This window comes from Chenopodium album, chromosome 1 (genome assembly GCF_948465745.1).
Source record: "Chenopodium album chromosome 1, dcCheAlbu1.1, whole genome shotgun sequence".
In the NCBI taxonomy this organism is placed as follows: Eukaryota; Viridiplantae; Streptophyta; class Magnoliopsida; order Caryophyllales; family Amaranthaceae; genus Chenopodium; species Chenopodium album.
Window position 1 is genome coordinate 10378252 of NC_137834.1, and position 24928 is coordinate 10403179.

Genomic DNA, 24928 nt, shown 5'->3' on the forward strand with positions numbered 1-24928 from the left:
AAGTAGGAATCAGCTCAAAACATAATTCCACAAGTAGAGCTAGCTGTCAAAAACAACTTGACACAAAAACTCTAATTACTTGACCAAATCCGAATTGACCGATCATGAATTTCAATCCACATGGATACATACACTAACCTAACTGGCTAACTTAACTCAAATCCTATACGACTCAGTCAATCTCGCACACCCAATTTGACAGCCATACTAGCCAAAGGGCTGCAACCGATAGTAGCACAATCGTGTGACTTGGGTTTGTATCCGAGTTGCTACCCTGAATTGTAAGGTCTAAGCTAAGGAGTAACGCGCCAGAGACTCAGGTATTGGCCGTTTATGATTATGTACATTATTTCACTTGGCCGTTTATGATTATGTAACTAGGTCTGCGTATGTAAATAATGATTAAAAGTTGATTTAAATGTTATAATAAGAAATCAAAATTTCAAAAGTTGGATTAATTTACTTGAAATATGAGATTGTCAATACAATCCAACAGAAACGTTCTAAAATTTTAATAAAGTTCAAGCAATATACCCCCACATTTACTACTGTTAACCACTATAAAACTGCATCAACATCAGCAAAACAAGTAATGAATAAATCATGCATTTTATAGAAGCTGATGCTCGGAATACATGAAAAAAGTAGTGTATAAAAAAGGAAAAGGAAACTACATGAATGAATATTACACTAAAAATGAATGACTAATGCTTTACAGGAGAATTACCAAACAAATATGTAGTTGTATCGGCAACTGCATGAAAGAGAACAGCCTGATGCATCTGAATCCAAGATATGCTTGCCCCATATCCTGAAATTTTGCACAAAATTGCAGTCATCGACATGGTTTCTCCATTTTAATCCAAGCAGCTGGATTAAAGATTCTCATCACTCCCCATCCGTATTATAAGAATCCCGAACTCTGAGATAAATAAGATATAATATGGCATCATCTTACTGCACTCAGCCTGACTTCCTCTTATCGGCCTTTAAGTGTATATTAAACCATTTTTTCTTCTTCAGCCTTTCCCTAACAGGCTTCCTTTCTCTTGAGCTTGAGTAACCCTCTTCTTTGGACTCTTTAGCTGAACTCCTTTTAGTTTTACTAGAACTACGCTTCATCGGAGGAGCAACTGTATATGAGGCATGTATTTCATTTCGCTGTTTTAGAAGGTCATCAATCTGCAGAACATGTTAAACGCATGAATGAGGTTGGGATTCTTAACATTAACAGCAGAAACAAATGAAGATTGAGCTTTCAAATGAAAAGGCTCTAAAATACTCTTCAAACTAACCGTTTGCATTTCTTTTGCGTATCTATTTGTCATCTCAGTAAATTGAGTAAGAACCTACACAAGTACACATGCAGAAACATGTAAGACAAGAACAGCAAACAGTTCAAAGTCTTCACACCCTACCCTATCTGTCCTTTTCTTTTTCTTTTTTAGGGTGTTGGTTTTTCAGTAGATTTATTCCCTGAGATAGAAAGCTCTACTGTTTCGTTCCTTGAATTATTCATGAATAAATAAATAGAAAGAAAGAAGAGTGCTAGGAAATACTTCTCTGTATTCACTCTCAAACTTCGAGAGTTCTGCCCTTTTAGTTAACAAATGAGCTTCCACTTCTCTTAGCTCACCCTTCTCTTTTGTAAAAGGTGAAGCACAGAGAGCTTCAATTGTGTAGCTCATGCTTTTGAAAAAGTTATCACCTGTAAGTTTGCAACAAAAAAAATGTTTAGGTCTCTCCTAGCAATTTATTTATGTGTCAGGATTCCTAATACATATTATAATAATCATCCATAATGAACTTCACATTTAGATTTACCATAAACTAAAGTGGATTAATAAAAAAAGAGTTATGTAAAAGTTGAGAATGGAAGAAAAAAATGACAGTTCAGCAGAATTTTTAATAGAACATCCACCCTCCACTTAACCAAACAACACAAAATCAACAATGAAACCCAAAAATCGATTCTGATTCAAATGTTAACACAGCTAAAAAAACAAATACATACTCTGACACTCTGTTCCAAAGTACATGCAACACTTATATTCTTGGTAGCTTTTTACCATATTCTATCATTTGTCTCTCTCGCCATAATCCCACCAAACACCTTGAATTAACTTATTTAATAGTCAATAAGCTAATGTTGGTCAAATAAGCTGTTTACCAAACACAGCCTTTGTAATTGGTAATTGGTACTTCAGATAGAATACAAAAACAGAGGGACATCAAAGTGTGGATGATGTTGGGATAACATAATGAAAACTCCAAAGTGATAATTGTGTAATTCAGACAGATGCTTTCATGCAAAAACAAAAAGCAGGTGCAAATTTGACCATAATTAGATCCACTGACCATAAACTGCAAATACATGTGTTCCAGCTTTCAATTCAATCACTTCACACGGTTGAAATCCATCCAGCTTCTTAAAAAAGGCGGCATCTGGATCTTTTGCAGCTGCCACCTACAATATTCACAATACTGAATATAACAAATGCATGCCTTAATTCGAAGTAAATAATTGAAATTGCAATAAATGATAGCTCACCGAACTAGCAGAACGATCTAATCGATAAACAGGGAAACCAAGAAAATACATTCCAGCAGATGTGACCTTTCTGCTCTTGGTGCTGTCTTCCTATTTCGAAAGAAGCAAGACGTTAGCACTTTACAAAGACAAGAAAAATTAGCACATCCTTGATTCCTTTCAATTGACAACATATGTAGTTGAAGTAAATATTTAGACAATAAAAAGGACAACACTATATTTTTCGATTAAAAAAAAAAAGAATATACTACCTCCGTTAAATATTAGTTGCTACTTTGGAATATTTCATATCTCACAAATAAAACCCCGAAGTTGCAACTAACATTTAACGGAGATAGTATGATAAAAGATAGCAATTTTTCTTTAAATTTAAACCAATTTATGCAGGCCTACCAAAAGAAAATATAGCTATTAAACCTCTAGTGGAATCATGCAATCATAGTTGAAAGAAATGCGAAATACCTGTAGAGCAAGACTTAAGCCTCCATTTTCTTCTTGTTCAAAATACAGTAGCTGCACAAAAGGTATGCATCAGTAAGCAACAATGATTTTGCCATAGTAATTTAAAAAAAAAAAAAATATAGAACCAACAGAGATGAAGTCCAATGCCAGTGGGTTCCAACTAGAATACGACAAGCAAAGAAATTCAGCAGCCAAATGCTTTTGAAGAATCAGCATCAATAATTAAGCAAATTATCATTTAAATAAATGGAAATTAAATCTGGAACTCCAACCCACAATAACTTTCATGGTTGAAAGTTGAGAGAGCATTAAAATGTTTCCATGTTCCTTTTCCTGGACTGGAAAAGTAGAGAAAGTAGCAGAAAAGAAAAGAAAAAAAAAACTCTTCAATGAAGCCCATAAAGTGTTGGCTTTTGACAAGTTATGCAACCATAGGTATATGATGAGAAGATTAGCATGGGTTGCAGAAGGGTGAAGCAACAAAAGATGCTAACAGAAACAAGGTGAAAATCTGAAGATGTCACAAGACCCAAGATTCCTTCTAGAAGAAACTTCTTATAAAAACTTGAGCAGTAGAGACCACCAAACCAGCTTACTTTCTTGACTTGTCTTACATTATAATATAGTATAACAGTATATCTCTTAGAGGTCACACATCAGCTTATAATTACTTCTCATTACTCATCAAAAATAAAAAAGCACTCTTAACTTCAAAAGTTCCAATATTGCTTTCTACCAGTAATACAAGAACGAGTGAGAAAGAAAACATAGATTAAGGAAGAACAGAGGCCTTCAAATGTCTCAAGCTTGCACATAGAATTGTGATGCAGAGACAGATTCACTTATCAAGCACTAGAATGCACATTATTGGCTCTGGTTAAAGGCAGACTCAGTTGATGAATCACCAGCCTTATGACTGCTGTTTAGAATCTAGAAAATTCATGCCAGGTTGCAAAAGGTATGCAACTATTTTTACTCATGTCAACTACCATATAGAAACCACTAGCAAAGAAAGTATCAAATTCAACGCTTCACCAGACGTTTGCATTGATTTACATAGTCCACTACTATATGCAAACTAGCAAAGGCAGTGTCTTGCTGGTGTAGCAGTTCAACAACTAAACTGTTTTTCTGATTTGACTTACTTGTGTCTAGACTCTATAACATCAATGCCAAGTTGCACTGGAGCATTCATCCTTGCATGCATAATATCATATGCACCACTAACAAAAGAAATATTACAGAAGCATAGTGGTTTAAGCCCTAACACACACTAGGCTGGGTATAGGATTCCAAGATCAGTAGTACAATGTAATAGACTATAATAATTATAATTAAGGAGGGCAATTTGGGAAATTTAGTACTTTTAGGTTAGTAGTCATTGACCTTGGTATAAATAGGGATAGTATGTGCAGTAGAATATGATGTGAATTATGAGGAAAAATGTTGAGAGTAGTAACCTCAAGTTACTAGGAGAGTGATAACCTAAAGTTATCAAGAGAGTGAAAGCCTTAAGCTATTAATCTATCCTTTTGTACCCAAATTCTGCCACTATGAATCTAAATTATCAAGCTTTTATCTCTTAATTAGTCTTTAAATCAGAAAATACTATGTCAGTCCATAACATACAAGCCCTCTCAGGAGGCTAGACCAACTCTAGGCCTGAGAACTAGAAGCGGAAAGGAAATAGAACTGGCGCATAACACAAACCTTAAATTTGCTTTTATCAGATGATTGCACACGGCAGACAAGTCCACCTTGTGCCTCTTCTTCAGTTATTGAGACGGAATAAAAATGAGCAGACTGTTTTTCTACCTGTAAACCAGGTTGGAATTAAATAAGTCCAAGAAAACAAAAACAAAAACAAAAATAAAACAAAACAAAAGACAGATAATTGACACTTCAGCTATTGAGACAGAATAAAATGGGCAAATTGTTTTTCTACATGTAAACCAAGTTGGAATTCAACAAGCCCGAGAAAAAAAAAATCAAAAGAGAGACAATTGACACTTCAATCGTACCTTTCTAAATAAAGGTTGGCCTAGTGGAAGAGGTGAGACAGGTACCCTGCCATTTAACGCTTCTTCTAACACTGTGGCAGAGACTGTGGTCTTGATGGGCACACCAAGTTTGCTAAATAGTGCCGCAAACATTGTATTTACAGTTCCCAAACTTGAAAGATCAAGCTCAAGTTCTTGATTTTCAGATTCCACAGCCTAGTTTGTAAATAAAACAAATTCACCCAAAGTGAAGAGACATATATTGGAAAATCAAAGGCCATTCAAATAACATTACATGCCTAGGCAGTTCCTAGGTGGTTGCTCACCTCAAAACCAGCTGTGTCATACTGGCGTCTTTTCTCAGGATCGGATAGTATGTTGTAAGAGAATGTGACCTCTTGGAACATATCCGCAGCCTTAGGATCATTTGCATTCTTGTCAGGATGATACCTGAAAAAAGTCATAACAATAGTCTTAATCAATTGTAATTGTAATCACTACCATCAAACGAAGTATATAATAACAATTTGTTATGATTGTCATCCATAATACGTTTACTGGGCATGCTTTCAAGGTGGCAAAAAGTAGAATATATGAGCAACTCATAATGTAGCATTCATATGACTTTAATTTGCCTCATCTCCCTCAAACCCGTCACAGGCTCGTAACACAGCTTGTGATTCAGGATAAGAAATCGCCAGCTCCATTCAGCTTTCTAATCTATCTAAGAAATAGAAGGACCAACATTACCTAATGTAAACAGCGCAATGTTTGCCTCAAAGTAAATACAAATACAAATATACAATAAAATTTTCAAAGTAGAATTGTAGAAAACATTTTTTTTTTAAATAGCCCTCCTTCCCTCTAAGTCTCTAACATCACGAACCCACCAAATGCCGTTGGACCCACTAATAGCCAGTGAACCCTCCATCCAAGCTTGCTCCTCCTTCCTCCCCCCGCTCTTTCCTACCAAGAAGCCTCATCTTCCTTAACCCACTACAAGTCCCAATAAAAGATCTATCTTGGAGGAGTCTATGCCTGAACAAAAGGTTTAGCTCGGGACTGAATGACTGATGATGGGAAAGAAGATGCCTCTTTCCAGAAGGAAACAACCAACAAGGAGACTACATTCCAGTATCCCACTTCTATCTAGTATAGTGGAAAATAAGGAAGATTGCACGACTCAAGCAACTTAATCAAATATGCATAACACAAAATCCAACAAGAAGCCTTACATTCTCTTCTTTTTCTGCTCAAATAAAACTATCTGAAATACTATTGAATTCTGACCAAAAGCTCCAGCCGCAAGCAGACCTAATCAAGATTCAGCCAGCCTTCCAACAGGGCTTTGTAAAGTCTGTGACTTTTCCACAACATTTATGCAGACAAAAGGTCTCTACCATCACAAACTCATGGTATTGACGCATTCATAACATCTAGTAGCAGGATATAGCAATGTGCAAGGTTGAATTGTCCTCACAGTCTTATCACTAAATCATCTCAACTTGCCTCTCCTACAACCAGCAATGAAAGTTTATGTGCTTTCATGTCTTTAAAGAACTATACATAGATTGATATATCCATTCTCAAGCTTTTTCAAGCCATCTTCAACAATGTAAAAGCATACTTCAAGATTTTCAGCATAATTCTACTCTGACAATAATGCCAACATAAATAATCAAGATTAACGCATGCCAAATCCTCACGCAGACATCAAGCACTCCCCATGTTGAAACTCGTAATGGACCGTAGCACCAACTCTTGTATAGCGATCCTTTAAGATTGGCTTGTATTCCATGACAAGCAAATAAAAGATGGAAAATCCTAGGCTGAGTTTTGTTAATATACAACATATATCCAATAGAAACAACAAACTCTAATTAGTTACAAAGTATTACGCTTTCAAACTCACAATGTCATTAATAATGACACAAAAGGTTTAGCACGCAAACAACCAAATGTTCCATGAGTCTATACAAAAGCCTCGCACAAGTCTCCGATTCCAATAGCAGGCCATTTAGAACAGTCTTGGTCTATTGGAAGCCCCAACTGGGAGTGATTGATGGACACTTGCAAAGTAATATCATACCTTCTCCTTATTATATGAACTACAGCTACTTTAATCCCATCTAGAGGGCTCGATGCAACACGCAGTCACACACCCGATGCCATTTGACAAACTAGTAACTACCATTTCACCTAAACACTCTTGTATTTGCATATACAACAATTTAGCCTCCATTTCTCCATCAAAAAACCTAATCTTTATTACATTCCCACCACTCATTCAATCACCCACTAAAAATTAAACTCACTCAAAAGACTTTTACACTAATTAAATTCTAAAACTACAACAATTTCCTCTAATCATAACCCAAAAAAATTCAAATTCAAATTTGAAAATAAACCAAATTAAATAAGAGTCCACAATACATGAATGAATCTTAGCTCAGCAATGTAAATAAATAAAAACAAAAATACGAAAAACAGACCATAATGCCAATCAAATCAAAACCCATAAATTCAAAAATAAATAAAAGACATTAAATTTAAAAATTAATATTAGTAAAGAACATACTTAAGAGCTAATTTGCGATAAGCCGATTTGATTTCTTGATCGGTGGAGTTTAGAGAAACGCCGAGAACTTCATAAGGATCACGACGGAGCTGCGGTTGTTGTTGCGGCGGTTGTTGTTCTTGCTTCTTCCCGGAATTCACTCTTTCCGGCTTCGATTTCTGAGCTGCCGGCATTTTCGAAATCGATTTACCAAATTCTCTCTCCTCCAACAAGAAATCAACCAACCCCAGAAAAAAAACAAACCCTAGAAATCTACACTCTTCTTCAGAAATAGAAATCTACCCTTCGACATAATTATAGTGACAAACATAGTAGATTCAGTGAGATACGAATCATGAATAATTATTTTTGAAAAATGAATAATTAAAATTGAAATTAAAATGTGATTTTCGACACTTTATTTCGTTGAGAAATTATGGAAATTGAAATTTGGGGTTAATTGAAACTAATTTTCATATGCGTCACAAAGTTTGAGTTTAGCTTAGAAAGAGAAAGAGAGAGGAGAGAGAAAATTTTAGTACGGAATAAAATTTAGGTGAATTTTTATTTTTTAATGGTTCATAAAAAGAACTTGAGCTTTCATTCAAATTTTTAAAAATTGAACTTGAGCCTTTTGTGTTTTGTCTCTAGAATTTTGCTCACTCGTAGGAAACACAAGTTAAGAATTTTAAAATGGCAACTCAATTATTGTCCAAATTTACCAAATTTATACATAAACTATAATAAGTTTAAATGAGTTATACTCTACAAGTTTAATAGAGCTCAATTATAGCTCGAATCAAAATCGACCTAGTCAAAATGATTTGAGCTACATACGAAGTCTTAGTATCCAATTATCATTTCATCTTAATTTAAAGATTGTCTCATTTTTAGTCATCTGTCATGTTAGTTAATCTCATAGAATTTATTTTATTTATGTTTTGATAATTGACCCTACTATTTATCTCAATAGCATAAATCATTATAATGTGAGATATTGAGGGATGGCTCAAGTGGTTAGAGCTTTCCTTCCCGTTTCAAGATATCCTGAGATCGATTCTCACCCTCGCATTTGTAGGCTTGTAGCTCTCTAAACAGCAAAAAAATTAAAAAAAAAATTAAAAAAAAAAACATTATAGGGTGAAAATTAAATGGGACAACATTAAACGAAAAGGGAGTAAATAATTAAAATAGTCTAATGATGACTTGAACTGAAATGACTCGAACCAACCCAAAATTAAACCAACTGATATTTAAAGATCCCACGTGTAAATGATTTGAATAAGATCAAAATGACTCAATTGTCACACATTAACGATCCACCCCTTAATTTAAATGTAAGGGAAAATGTCCACAAGTAAAACATAGGCCGTGTTTGGTAACCAGCTTATTTGAGCAAAATTAGCGTACTTGACCAATATTAGCTTATTGACTACTCCCTCCGTTTTATAATGTTAGTCTCGTATAGAATCAATCACATAAAATAAGAAAGCAAATATATTTGGAATTTAACATTAAAGTACAGCATATATGTATAATTTATAATTAGTTTAATTACCTTATTTAACTTTTTTGATTTTTTTTATTAGGAAAACACAAGTCATAATTGTATAATTTAAGGTAAAAATTTCCTTACTTAGAGTGATGTCATTAATCCACAATCAATTAATTCCAAAAACAATCTAGTTATAAATGAAATATATTCAATATGGGTACATCTTTTTGAAACGCCTAAAATAGTATATGGGACTAACATTATGAAACGGAGGGAGTATTAAATAAGCTAACATGAAGTGTTTATTGGTGGAAAGCTTATTTAAAGAGTTTATTCTAGCAAATAAACTCTTTTACAAAAGGAGCTTTTTCAAATAGCTTATTCAATTACTATGATGAAATGACACTTATACCCTCATTTACTTTAAAATCCTTTATGAGCTACATACCCTACAATTAGCTTATTGGTCATTTCACATACTCAATCAGCTTAAAACAACCAGTTATTTACTAAACACTTTTATACAATCAGCTAATAAAATAAGTTAGTCAAATCAGTTAATACAATCAGCTAGTTGAAATCAGCTAACACAATCAGTTTCAACTTTCAACTTTAAGCTTTTCACCAAACAGGGCCATTAACTTTGCCTTTATTAACATCTAATGTTATTTTCCACAAAACAACTCCTCAAGTTCATGTCCTACAAAGTTGTGTTTCCTACACAATTTAAATATACCATGCTAACTAAATAAATGACCACTTAAATTAGCAACTCAGAGTATATTAGTGTGGAATCAACAGCTTAATTAAGAATTACTTGAAACAAAAATTATTTAATTTATAGGATCCCATGTGAGTAAATGAGTGTGTAATGGAGGGTGCGCAGTGTGCACCTAAGACAAGATAGATAAAATGTGATTAAAAATTAGATTAAAAGAGTCTTTCACAGCTTTCAATGGTTAGAAAGAGAAATGAGGTTGATTATTGCCATAATCAAAGCAATAAAGGTAGGGCATTGAAATCTCAATCTTTAGGCTAAGGAAACTTGCTTTTCAATTCATATACTGTAGTTCATATTTTTATTGATTTTGAGTATTTTTCACATTATCACATGATCCTTAATTGGAATATGATGGTGTTTTTACCCTTTTTCTTAGATAAATTTTACGGGTTGCTTAGCTTCCAACTTAGTGGTTGTAATTATTACCTATGTTTTATGTTCTGTTCAATCTTTGCGCACAAATTATTGACTAAAATAGGTGTAAACTAAAATAGTAGTTCAGCTCCAATCAGTTCAGTTCAGCTCCTAATTTCCTTCTCTCATAAAATATTCATTTAAGCTCTATTCAATTCAGTCCAGTTCAATTTAACTTCAATCAGTTCAACTCAGTTTAGTAAATGTGAACAGTCCCTAAGTGTAACCTCCGATTCAATAATGTATTAGTAATAGGCATAATTCAACTCTTACTCTGTAATAATTATCTTTGATTAAAGTATCTCGACTTTTGATTAAATTGATCGAAAACGTCTCTATACTCTATACCCCTCCCACTCCTCAGTCCTCAATAGCTCGTATTGTCTTTCACTCAAATTAATCCCCATAATCAGGTGTAATTTTAATGAGGTTTCCATCTTGAAAATAGGAAAGTTTATTGCTCCATACATCCTAATCAATTTGAAAAGGTAAACCATCTATAGCATTAGGTTTTTTTTTTGGTAACCTATAGCATTAGTTTGAATTATTAAAAATAAGAGTACCAGTGAAATTGCACAAATTGGTATTAATTTTTTTTTTTTCCCTCATCGAGCGTGAAAGTGTCAATTTTATTATTGCTAAACACTTGCTTCTTCCATTTCTTCAAACTTATAAGGCTTGCTTAAAAAGGAATTTATTTATTTAGTTATTTTTTTTTAAATGTTCCAATAACATAAATTTAATCAGGCACCATTAAACCAATATTTAACCATGAAAGTGGGTTCCTTGAACACACGGTCCATGAGAGCTTTTAAAGTCATGTTAAATCATCTTGCTCGATAACCAACCCCAATTACTCAATCAAAGCAATGCTAGATTGCTAGTTATCTAGCAAGTTGTCATTCTGTTTGGTTAATACCTAACAACTACGAAAGAAGAAAAGTCTAGAATATGGATATGTGGGGAACTTGAGAATGATTCATGATCATTGATAAAGATAGTCACAGAGCAAGTGTGACATATATTATTTATCAGTTTTCAAATCTAAGGGGTACAAAGCTAGAGTTAAAATGTATGGTATTTGCCTGTAAATAATACATACAAACAAGTACTTACAAAAATGTGAACCTCTTATGCATTCAGCATTACACCGCCAAAACAACAATAATAAAAAATTGAAAGATTACAACCAATTACATTCAGCATTACACCGCCAAAACAACAATAATAAAAAAATTGAAAGATTACAACCAATTACAATATGTAGTTTTTTTTTTTCCTTTAATGTAGATGATAAGAAATCTAATATCATATAACTAATATATAAAGCTAAACTTTTAGCCAGGTCACGAGGCAGCGACACTTGGCATTCTAACTTTTCGCCAAGTGTCGCGACACGTTGGATAGATTTAAATACATTTCATAAGATAAAAAAGTTAGTTTAGAATTCTATTATGAATCAAATTTGGATAGAATTTTAGGATAAAATTATTAATTTAGAGTTTTATTTTCAATAAAATAAAATTTGAGTGTCGCGCCACATGAGAGTTTTTCCCCGAGTTTTTAGAGAGCCACGTAAGATTTAATTTTCTTAGCGCACCATGTAGGATTATGAATTCAAGTAGTAGCCAATTAAATAAGAGATTATTAATTTCTTTTACAATTAAATCATTCAAATGCCACGTAAGCAAAATTAGCAAATGAAATTTTAAAGTTTAAATTAATTAAATACAAAATATTATCTTTTGATATTAGGAATTTTATCTAATATTCCAAAACTAATATAATAACAATTTTAATCACATAAATATGAAAAATATTTTATTAAAAAAAAATACTGACAAACCGTGCATCGTCTAAAGTTATATATATTGAACCAAATATCTACACCAATCAAAATCTGCCTAGTTTAACAAATAACATAACGCCGTCCTTTGATTGTAGGGAAATGGTAAGAGATCTCCATTTTCCACATCTAAACTGATCCTATTGGGATTTGATTCATCGACCACATAGTTGGTACTCATTGAGAGATGTAAACTTTATCAATAGACCAAGATTAGCTTAGTTTTTACGACTACAAATTAATTGATGTCACTTCATGCAAGTGTAAGTTGTATTAATTATTTGTTAATCAGTGTGTTGTTACACTCGTTAGCATAAATGCAGTAGTTAGTAGCGGATCTTTCCTTAATAAATAGCAGGAGGAGGTTTCCTTGCAATGTCTCTGACATATCATGACATTGACCAAACACCTAATCCACTGCTTGATATCTGTGAACTTTGTCTCTAAGTTCAAACCAAACAAATTAATTACAAATAATCATATGATAATAATCATATTATACAAGTAAGATGTCATTGCTAATTATTCCTCCATTGTACTTCCTTCTTTTCTTAGAGTTTAACATAACTTTAAGATAAATCCACATCATTTTTATTGAGTTTTGACCGAGGTACCGGCGATAAGGCGTTGTAAGTACAAGTAATTAACTTCTTAGGAAAAATTAATTAATGAGTTTAATTTAGGGTCGATTCTATTCACCTTATTTTCACTTATTTCAAACTTGATAAGTTCAGATTAGTTCATGTTATTTCAGATGGTATACTACAAGAGGGGGGTGATTTGTAGTAAGTTCCTAGTGCCTAATTTTCGCGGAATATAAAACAGTTATAGTTAGGAACTTAAAGAGTGCAAAACAGATTTTACGAGGAAGGAAGTAAAACCTCGGTCCTTCTCGGGACTTTCAAACAATCTCCACTATAATAGGCAACTCTCCTAGTACAACCTATTATTACAGATCTTTCTTCACAAGTTCCACCACGGACACTTGCTACCTGATAGGAACCTATCCTACCGTCCCAAGACACACTCAGGTTCCTTTACGACCCAAGACACACTCAGGTTCCTTTCTCACTATGCAACCCAAGACATACTCAGGTTGACTCACTACCACTTGAATTTTAGAGTATTCAAACTCATACACTCAAATGTGAATTTGTAGAGAATTCACAATCTCACTTCAAAACCAAAAACACTCAAACCCCTTTTTCCCATTAGAAGGTCTCATCGAATAGCTCTAAATACATATATATGAATAAAGAGATAAAACTAATATGTTGGACACTCAAGATCTGTCTGGAACTCACTGATAAAACCATTAAGCACGACTACTACACTTCGTCAACCTCAACTTTGAATGAATACATATGAGCATATTTATAGTACACTCGAATTATTCATTTCATCTTGAAAAAGATAATTTTTCTAAAAAGATAAGTTTAAAAGATATTTTCTAAAAACAAGTTTTCCGAAAATATATCTTTTTGTTAAGAATAAAAACTATCAATAATAATAAGATAAACTTAACATAAAATCAGATTTTATTGAAAACTTATCTTTTTTGTTTAAAAATATTTTTTAAACAAACTTATCTTTTTTAAAAAGGGATTTATTAGAAGATAATTATCTTTATTCAGTGAAACCAAGGCCCTGTTTGACAATTGATTGTTGGTTGTCGGCTGTTTTAATTGGCTGGTTTGACTGGCTGTTTAGACAGGGCCGTAGCTGGGGCGGGGCAACCGCCCAGGGCCCAGGATTGTAAAGCCCAAATTTCGTTTAAAACAGGGCCTCAAATTATCCAAGAATAAAAATCTATAATTACTTGAGCATTTAACTCTAATGTAGTTGAGTAGTTCGACAATTTCCTAAGCAAAGTAAGCATTTAACTCCCTTGATTTTCGCATTGTATATTCAGTTTTTGCCTAGATGAATCCCTTTATTTCTAAAATTAAATTATCTCTTTCAACCTTTTCAAATTTCACCGAGATCCCATTTTCCAATATAATCAATTGAAGATGAAAATAATTTTTAACACTGAAATAACTCTTTTATTTTGTTTTTGATGAAAATTCTCTGTAACTTGTATCTTTTTTTTTTTTATCTTACATACATAATTACTTGATTATTGAGTGGGTTAGTAATCTGAACATGGACAAAACTTTTTCAATATTCACTCTGTCTCCAAATCGCTCTTGCTACGACGTTGTATAATATTTTTGCAAGGTTTGTGTTCAACCTTCTACAATTTCTTTCATTTGAATGTTTTTATCTTTATTTATTTTTTATTTTATTTTTTGTGAAAAAATTGATAAATTGTGTTCAGCAATCTAAGTTTTAATTTGATAGATTAATGTGATGCAATTAGAGCTGTCAGTTTCTGACCCGAACCGTTAAATCCGACTGTTTCGAACCGATCCGAAAAGGAACTGAACCGTTTAAAACTTGTTTTTTGGAAACCGAAAACTGACCCGACCCAATTTTTTTCAAACCGAAACTGAACTAAACCGAATTTGTGCAAACCGTTACTAACCCGACCCGTTATCAAGCCAAACCGTTACAACCCGAAACTGAAAGCAACCCAAACCGATTACGTTTAAACCCGATAGTAACCCGACCCGTTTTAAACCGAAAACCATTAAAACCCGATAAAAATCCAATAAACCTAAATCGTTCCAACCCGTAACCCGTTGTGACCGAACCGGTTATAATCCGTAACCCGTTGTGACCGAACCGTTTACGACCCGTAGCCCGTTATGACCAAACCGTTTAAAACCCGTAACCCGTTATGACTGAGTCATTTACAACCTGTTACCCAATATGTTTATGATCTAATCTGTTTCAACCCACTACTCGATAAACCCAACTTATTTATGACTTGACTTGATTATAACATGACTCGTTCCTACCCATTATCTGACTAATTCAACTTGATAATCATCCGACTCAATTTTAACCGATATGATTTTGATTAGAAACCCGTTTCAAATTAGGTAAACTCGTTTTCAAACCAACCAAGTTCAATCTAAACCGATTATAACCGAAACAATAATGGTTGGACCCGATTTCACCCGATCTATTTTGAACCGAAACCCATTTTCGAACCGACCCAGTTAAACCCAAACTGATTATGACCCGAACCAATTACGACCCGTCCTGATTAAGACCCGAACGGTTTTTAACCGAAAGCCACATTAAATGGGCTAAACCCGTTTTCAAACCGACCCAGTTTAACCCAAATTGATTATGACCCGAACCGACTAGAACCCGACCCGATAAGGACCCGATCCGAAGAGAAACTGCAATTAAAAAAACCAAACCGAACTGACCCGATAGTTTTCAAAACCGACCCAAACCGACCCGCTTATTATTTCAATCCGTTATAAACCGACCCGTTATAACCCGAAACTGATAAACCCAACCCAAACCCGAACTGTTTAACCGAATTGACACCCCTAGATGCAATGGGCACTTGTGTATAAATTAATTGGATGAAGTAAGATTTTTTTTTTTAAAAAAAATAAAAATAAAAATAAATAATAAATAATAATAATTATGTGGCTTGTAATTTTTCCTCAAAAAATTAAAAATTATTTGGCTTGTAATTTCATACTTACGGAGGAGCAGTAGTACATTACTGTGTAGTTTTGTTTTGTTTTTTCCAACCTATTGGGAAGATGAATGGAAACAAATGCAATGGCTTAAACTAATTAGACAAGCGATTTGACTATTTTACCAAATAGGCAAATATTACTCAGTAGTGAATAAAATCATTTTTGTTTCGAGATTTTGTTACTCCGTAGTTCCGTACTAATTAACATATAACAACATGTAGCTACTAAGCTTTCATTGTCTTTTAGAGTAGTTTTGATATGAATTTGGAATTGAAATCGAGGAGGTTAATCTTTCATTTTGCATACCCTTCCAAGTTAAAAAATAAAAATAAAAATCATATGTATATACCTTGTACTTCGTACATAATATAATGGGTGTTAATTAATTAGGGCCCCCAATTTATATGTTCGCCATAGGCCACCAAAGTCTCAGAAACGGGCCTGTGTTTAGATTGGTTTTTGAGTTGGCTGTTTGATTAAAGTTGTAGTGTTTGGTAAATTGGCTGTTGGGTGCTAGTTGTTGTTAAACTATATCAACACTAATGAACTAATATAGTACTTTAATATTAATTAAAATAATAAATTATTGGTAATTATAATTGTAAATTAATTAGTAATTATTTACAATAAGTTTACAATAATTTAATAATAATTAGTTATAATTTAAATTAATTAATTATTGGTTTAAAATTACTAATAATTGTATATTACTCTATTTTAATACATATTATTAAAAACTAATTATTGAATGATAATAATTAATTATTAATTATTAAATACTAATTATTAAAAAATAATTATTAAATACTAATAATTTATGTTTTTAATAAATATTAATTATTAATTACTAATTACTAATTATTAATTATTAATTATTAATTATTAATTATTAATTATTAATTATTAATTATTAATTATTAATTATTAATTATTAATTATTAATTATTAATTATTAATTATTAATTATTAATTATTAATTATTAATTATTAATTATTAATTATTAATTATTAATTATTAATTATTAATTATTAATTATGCCATAAGCCAAAAGCTGCTCCAACTAACTTTTGGCTTTTGCAGCTTTTGACTTTTGGCTTAAAAGTCAGCTTTTCAGCCAGTTAAAAAAGCCACTAACCAAACATGTTTTTTGGCTGTTTAACCAACTTGAAGAAGCCAAAAGCCAGCAGAAAAGCTGGTTTCCAAACACCCCCCAAATCCCTAAAAGATATGCACGTACGTATTAGAAAAATATATACATCATTAAACCCGACTTTTAACGACGTGCATACTTAAGTTCCTATTAGGTTCCTGAACTCTGACAGTCTTTGGATTCCTGACAAGTCAGTTACTCTAAATTCATTGACTGTCTGGAGTTCACATTGGGTTCTATATAGACTTGTTCCATACCGAATTTTATGTCCACCATACTTACATGAATCCTAGAGCAATATACTTCTATTTCTTTGTCTTCATGTTGTTTTTCTGAAACTCTTGTTCTGGAATCCTGTAGTATTGATATATTCTGGATCTTAGGGTTTGCCCCAGCATTACACCGAAACCAGGTCGTTACAACCCGTTGCGACTTGAAGTTCCATTTCTAGAACTCTTCTTCTAACTTTACTTGTATCCTCATGAATCTTCTAAAGTTCCTCTGTTTCAGTTCCTTCTTCAACTCCCGCAAACATTACAACACTAGAAAATCCTTATTAAATGGAAGTTTGCTCAATCATAACTATCATCATCAAAACCTCATAAGGGTCAACAAGTTGCCCCTTTTTTATGATGATTAACTGAGCAAACTTATGAGGATAACAAAGTAAAACAGAAGGTTAGTTTTTTCATTTATAAAAACAATAAAGAAAACTAAACTAATTTAAAAGACTCCTACACATACATGACCTATATATGCATAGGATACTTACCTTATGAAACTAACATATGCAAACACATATTTACATAGTTACTTTCATGGTTCCTTGGCTATCATCATGCTTATCAACCATAACACTTATCATTGTTCTTGTTACTCTATTGCTTATCATATATTACTCAAGTTCCTTACATATATACCTGTCATTACTCAGGTTCCTTGTACCCTGTTCCAAGCATAACTTGTTCTTTCTATGCACAACTAAACAAACACGTTAGATAGATAATCATCATTAGTTTACAATCATCAAAACCTAATTACTCAACAGTTCAGTTTAGAAAAAATAATTTTAGATAAGTTCAGTAAAGGAGAAATAAGTTCTTATAAGGGCTGCCCAAATTCAGATAAGTTAAGTTCGGATAAGTTCGAATAAGCTAAATTAAGTTCAGATAAGTGAAAATAAGGGGAATAGAACACACCCATGGGTTTAGCTCAATTTGAGTTGGGATAAACTTTGAGCTGAACTAGATTTTGAAATAAAGTACTTTGTATATGGCATATGGACGTTAAATATGAAATAATCACATTGATACAGATATTGGTGTATATCCAACAAAATACTTCATCCGTTTCATTCTAATATTATCTTAATTTGTATTAAAAAAAAATCATAGTACTCGTATTTTAAATGGTCTGAATTAGGAGTGAGCAAAAATCCAGAGTATCCTAACCTAGAACCGAAACCTGTTCAAAACCGCAGGTTCTAGAACCGGAACCTGTAGATCAGGTTTTGGTTCCGGGTAATAAAATTGGGAACATATTGCAACAGGTTTTCGGTTCTGGATAATAAAATTTTGGACCCAGAACCTGTATGGTACCCTGTTAGTACTTGTTCCCTGTAGGATACGCAAAACCGAAACCTATCATTTAAGCCAAAATATAAAAGCCCTACATCAAAATTGTATTAAAGCCATCACCTACCTCTTTCCCTCCTCTTATTCATATTTCATCTTACACTTAAAGGTTTAAAGAATAGTGTTAATATAAGTATTTGTAGAATGGTATTACATAATCTAGGACAATCAGTGTTAAAGTTGTAAGCTTTTATTATGAACATCCATTTTGTACTAATTTATCAAGTAACTATTAAGCTTACTTTGACAGACAGGATACCCTGTTTCGGAACTTGTTAAACAGGTTCTGGTTCCTATTTTTGGGAACCTGTTGCAACAGTTTTCAGTTCCGGGTCCTGAAATTTTTACAGGGTACCCTGCTACGCTCACACCTAGTCTGAATCTTTAGGATTCAACGACTTGTTTGTACACGGTTAGTTAACATTATTTCCTTGCTATGTTGTTCATGTTCAAGTACTTGAGTCACACATTGCTGGAAAACATGAAGTACTCACAGTTCTCAGCACACGGGTGCTCTCCATGTCGTGCTTTCACGGTTCACACTCTTCACACCAATGCTTATGGAAACATACACTGAGTACTTCACTACTTCATACAACATGAAACTAATAAGACGAAGGAAAATGCATTTGACATCATACTTGTCTCCAGTTATCATGATCAATCATTATTCAATTAACACAACTCAGACATGCCCTGTTTAGCCCTCCCATTTGGAGGCCAGAGGAAGACTCTGCTTCTTTGTCTCGCAAGTTCAAGCCCTCGAGATGCAGCTGTGCAGAGTATTCCATGTCTTGTGGCTACCGGACCTGAAGGTAGGCCAATCCGCCAATCACTACTGTAGCCACAATGTTTATACTCCCTCCGTGCTTTTTTAAGTGTTACAGTTTGACCGGCACATAGTTTTAGGCAAATTAGTTGACTTACATAAAATAATAAAAAATTATAAAAGAAAGATAGTGGGGTAGGTGGAATATTAAAAAATTATAAAAGAAAGATAGTGGGGTTAATAGTTTATTGAAAAGTAATGAATGTGAAAAGAAAGATATAATAAAAAAAAAGTACTAGTGGATTTGGGTGGGGAGCATGAGAGGAAAAAGATATACTATTTTAATGTAGCTTTTTACTATAAAAAAAAAAGTATAACACTTATTAAAACACAACCGGATTTGGTAAGTGTAACACTTATTAAAACATGGAAGGAGTAGCAGATTATGGGGCAGATGCATTTTCCTTCACTGACAATCACAAGAAGTTTACAAGAAAAAACAGATTTTTTTGTTTGTTTGTTTTTATTTATTTTTTTATTTTTTTTATTTTTTTTATTTTTTGGCAATGCTAGTGACTTAATGAGGATACTATCCAAAGAAGAAAAGAAAAGCAACGACAGAAAACAAAACTAAAAGAAATAACCAAATAAACTAAGCGAGGAAGAACAATACCTCATAAAACCTCATATGTAATTCTGCAAATACAAGGTCAATGAATCAACAAGCTCCTGCAAAATTCGATCAGGTTGAGTCACTCCTTGATCAGAAATTGATTTCATGTGCTTTTTTTTTTTATGATTTATACAGAAGTGATACTTCAACACTCAATACACTAAAATTCTCTACAAACGCTCTCAAATTAAGTGATTGTCTGTCCAACAAGATTCAGGTAGCAGCAATAAACAATGAGCTTATACATACGCCTCATACATAGCGAGTGGAATATATCAATATAATAGAATTGAACAAGTCCTTGAAGCTGTAGGACACATCAATAACTTCTCCACCTCTTCTTCGTCCAGTCCATAAGATTCAATCATCATTTGCTCCAATACTCGAGCATTTTTTAACAAATACTCTACTACTTCTACTTCGTCATTGTTTCCTGTATACCAATCAACTCCAATTATCCGGAGATTTTCTAGCAAACAAACAGGAACTTCATCGGGTGGAGTCCACACACATGGTTGACGTTCATCAGGGACACTATTCATCCTTCCCTGGAAGATTAAGCTTCATTTCAGCTTCAATATTTTTAAAGGACAATAGCAACAAGCGTACTAATTAAGCTTGTACCTACCAAATCCAAAAGAAGAACTTTTAAGTTGGGAGCAGAATGGAGCAATCTTGGAAAACAGGTCCAACCCAATGATTCATCGGTTAAACAGACTTCTAACATCATCAAATTAGAAAATGTGGGCCACGTATAGCTGAGAGCTGATCCGAGAACCTTCACACAGCAATAAGAGAAACTTGACTAAGTAAATACAATTAAACTTAATAAACCAATGCTTATAGCATAGAACATGCTGTCCTAGGTATAGAATAGAACGAACTGAAATACTGATTGCATAAACAAAGAATGGAAAGAATCTTACAGCTGTAGTGTGAAAATGTAATATCATCAGATCCGTAGCAGCAATCCCATTCAAAAGCTCAAGCAAGCTTTTTTTATGCTTAGGCTTTAAACCTTCAACACCCCAGGGGTCATACATGATATCAACATGATGGACTCGTGATAGATTTTTCACCACAAATTGAGAGCACGAGTTACCCTCTATTTTTAGGTATTCAAGATTTGGTGTATCAATGGTAATATCATACTCATCACCTCTTTTATACTCGAGAAACAGGCTTAGTCTTTTCAGAGTCGGAATGCATATATCAATTTTTCGTACTTTCCCAAAATCAAGGAGGCCAGTCAGGGACAGTTCTTCTAATAACGGACAGGAAGACAAAAGCTGATGCATAACCCTATCCTGATTAGGGAGTATAACATTGAAACCAAGTGACTTAATATGAGGAAAACAAACTATTGACTCGGGTATGCGTATATCAAAACATGAATCTAACTTAAGCACTACCAACGTGCTGCAATCAAGAATGCATTCTGGCAGGGGAGGTGCAGGTAAATCCGGAATCCATTTTTGAAAGTAGAGGAATAGCTTTTCAATTCTACAGCTAAGAGCAGTGGAAACCCAAGCATTCATATGTGTTAAGCCTATTTCATCTGGACTGGAAAGGTCAATTGAAAAAGAGTTGATAAATTTACAATTGTCAAGCACATGCTCCACAAGGTTTGCAAATCTATCAGGATTAGACTCACCACCCTCTAAGCAAATCCTGTGAATTCCTCTCCAAAGATACTTCCACTTCGAAGACAAAATGCTAGTTCTAATTGCCTCATCTGTCGGAAGGAAAGAAATGATGTGTGCAACTACATGGTCTGGTAAATTACTAAATATGTCTGATTGTTCGTCTTGATTTTCCCTTTCCATCTTACCTTTCCTGCACAAAAGACTGCTTGTATATCAGCTCTTGACACCAATAATAATCAATCATGAAAAATACAATTCATCAATTCACCAATAATAATCCATCATGTTCAAATCCAGTCAAAATGCTCACAAATTAAACCATAACAAGACGTATCAGTTCTTATAAAACTATATGAAGTATATCAGATGAATTTGCAAGAAATGAAACTCATAATTAAATTCCAACAATATGCTCAAAACAATTTGACAATGGCAACAACAAAGTCAGTTATCGGAAATCTATTACGATTCTCAAAAGTAGGAACATTTCAGTCTAATAAAATCAAATAAGGGCAGAATTTAAAAAAATAAATAAATAAATAAATAAATAAAAATGGTGTAAATTTCTTAGATTAATCATGTATTTTAACAAATATTAGTGAGCAATTAGAAGAATAATATGACGTAACGTATAAACAAAGTAAATTCATCAAAATGAACATGTTAATTGACTGGAAAAAATAAAATTGAATAACTGGATTGGATGAATTGTTCCCTAAATCAAAACCCTAACCTTTTAGACTTAATTTGCATGCATAAAACAAGTAGCAATAACATAAAAAACACAATTGGAAATATAATTAACAGAAAAGAAAAGATAAAATATAGAAGAATCATACCTGGGTAATTGATGAATGTAGATGATTTTTACATCAATGAACTTTCAGGTAATTTAGAAGTAAGAGTGAGATGTGTCTGCATATTTTACCAATTGGTGTTTCGTATTATACTTCCTTAGTGTTTTTAGTTGACATCGTTACACTATCGCTTTATATTTTATTAATATCCACTTTTTATAATTTTACAATGTTGATAATTAAGGATAGTAATCGTTTATAACATGCGTTGGCAATCGTGATACGGAGTAATAGATTAGTGTCAACTAAAAAAAACAAAGGAAGTATAATCGTGTAGTATATGACTCCATAATCAATATGCTTGAATTGTTTGGGAAATTCCTAATTAACTTATCAAGTGGCAAAAATGAAAATAAAATGAACTTTTGTATTGTAAAATAATACTCCGTAATAAAACAAAAAAAAATAAAAAACGAAATTACAAATGTACCCCTTAAACTGTTAAGTGAGCAAAGTAGGTTTTACTATGCAATTACAAATATACCCCTTGATAAGTTTTACGGAGTATAAAATTATCAAGATTATTTTCTTTAGACCTTGTGTTAGTTTGCTTAAAATTGTTAATTTTTTGTATTTAAAACCAACTTATGTGTTCTCATTCATTTGAGAGGATTAAATATTACATGAAATATTGTTAAGAGTATAGAATATTCAAATTAACACAAGAGCTTTATACAATGAAATGATCAATTTTGAATATAAAAACAGCATGCATGTATAAAATAACATGTTTATATATATATATATATATATATATGGAGTAAGAAATTGACATCAAAATATCATGAATTTTATAAACCTAGATTACCTTGTGCGTGGTACTCCAATAGTACAATAGAAATTGCGACTAGCTTAGCTCGAAATTTTCGTCCTTTAATATTGGGTTTTGCGCAAATTCTTAGTTGTATCATTATGCATAGGCCATAGAGTGAAACTAATACAGTTAAAAACCGAACTAAGCCGCAAACCAAATCAAACCAAGGGCCTATTCAGTTCAACTTAGACCTGGCAATCCTGACCCGACTTGATTGACCCGACCCGAATGACCTGACCCGTAACCCGAAAGTTGACTCGGAATTATTGACCTGAACCTGAACTAACCCGACTCGACCTGAACCCGACCCGAAATAGAGTTGACCCGGACATGACCTGATTACCCGAAGTGACCCGACCCGAATGACCTGACCCAAAATTGGCCCGAAACCCGAACTTGTCCCGATCCAAAATGACTAGAAACCCGAAGTGACCCGACCCAATTTTAACCCAAATTGATTGACCCGAATCGACCCGACTCGTAGTGACCTGACCCGAATCCTAAGTGAATACGGTGAAATAGTGAATTACTTAGTTTAGGGCTTCTTTATTTCCTACGTAATAGGTACTCATGATTTTTTTTCTATTTTTTTTAACAATTTAACTTTATTTTTTAACTATTATTTTAAAATGAATACACCCGACCCGAATTGACTCGATTCGAATTTGACCCGTCCCAAAATTGACCCAAAAATTGATCTTAAAAATTAACCTGATCCGAACAGACCCGACCCGAATTGACACGACCCGAACTTAACCTGACCCGAACTTGAAAACCCGAACTTGACCCGAGGTGCTGACTCGATTTTGACTTGAAACCCGAATCGACCCGAACCCGACCTGAACATTTGCTGACTCGAACTTGACCAGACCCGAACCCGACCTAAATGACCTGTTTGCCAGGTGTAGACACCCATTTGTGTCTCCCCAAAACCAAACCCAGTGATGAGTACCGTTTCGCGTCTAATCATAATCGAATGAAGTGAAAGTGTGGAAAGTCTAGTGTTGCGGATAGTTTTTATTCTTTTCTTTCTTTCTGTTTTTGAAAACCTATTTTAAGAAAACAGTCAATCCAATTTAGTTTGGTCCATGGCAAGGGTCCAAAAATAGTGTAGTTGGATGGGGCTTGAAAAGAGCTTTCCAACGATATATTATAAGCCCATCCAATTCCGATGAATAATGAGGAAGTTATGGCTAGATTACTAAACTGGGCCCGGTTTGATCTTTACGTGCGGCCCAATGATCTAGAGGAGGGCCTAATATGGATTTATCATTCCTAATGCAATTAAAATTGATTTTAGTCTTCTAGATTCTTCTAGAAGTTCTTTTCATTCCTAATTCAATTAGCATTGATAAATTAACTTTGGTTGACGTTTTAGAGTTTTAATCAGAATAAAAGAGTGTTTTTAAGGAAAATACGATTTTGCCCTTCTGTACGGCTAAATTTTATCAAAACTAAGAAAACGTGTAAAGTTAATTACTAGCGCCTAACAACAGGGATTAGCGCCTGGCGCTAATGCTTGGCGCCTGGCGCTAATGTCCAGCGTCTGACGCTAACTTGTTTCATTCTCGTCGAAACTCTGATTTGTTTTTCTATCTGTCCGGCTGATTTTCTCTATAAATAGCCTCCTAAAATCTCCGTTTTCGATCATTAACTCTCTAGTTTTCTAA

At 33.4% G+C, this 24928-nt stretch overlaps 2 protein-coding genes across 3 annotated transcripts; both read right to left on the bottom strand.

The window, feature by feature from the left end:
* Window positions 1-588: 588 nt before the first annotated feature.
* LOC145561312 (chaperone protein dnaJ 16-like) lies at window positions 589-8131 on the bottom strand. The gene is made up of 10 exons (XM_081621845.1): window positions 7592-8131; window positions 5340-5463; window positions 5035-5229; window positions 4724-4828; window positions 3014-3064; window positions 2552-2641; window positions 2359-2467; window positions 1560-1708; window positions 1296-1349; window positions 589-1182 (listed from the first exon to the last, which is right to left on the bottom strand). The coding sequence occupies exons 1-10, from the start codon at window positions 7762-7764 to the stop codon at window positions 964-966; spliced, it is 1269 nt and encodes a 422-aa protein (XP_081477971.1). The 5' UTR covers window positions 7765-8131; the 3' UTR covers window positions 589-963.
* An 11803-nt stretch (window positions 8132-19934) lies between these two features.
* Window positions 19935-21786, bottom strand: LOC145561472 (F-box/FBD/LRR-repeat protein At5g56420-like). Of its 2 annotated transcripts, XM_081621863.1 has the most exons (4): window positions 21596-21786; window positions 20868-21504; window positions 20570-20719; window positions 19935-20489 (listed from the first exon to the last, which is right to left on the bottom strand). In XM_081621863.1, exons 2-4 carry the CDS (start codon window positions 21477-21479, stop codon window positions 20217-20219), a joined length of 1035 nt encoding a protein of 344 aa, XP_081477989.1. In that variant the 5' UTR covers window positions 21480-21504; window positions 21596-21786; the 3' UTR covers window positions 19935-20216. The 2 variants fall into 2 exon arrangements, with proteins under 2 accessions (XP_081477989.1, XP_081477981.1); XM_081621855.1 differs by having other exon boundaries at window positions 20868-21786.
* Between the last annotated feature and the right edge of the window lie 3142 nt (window positions 21787-24928).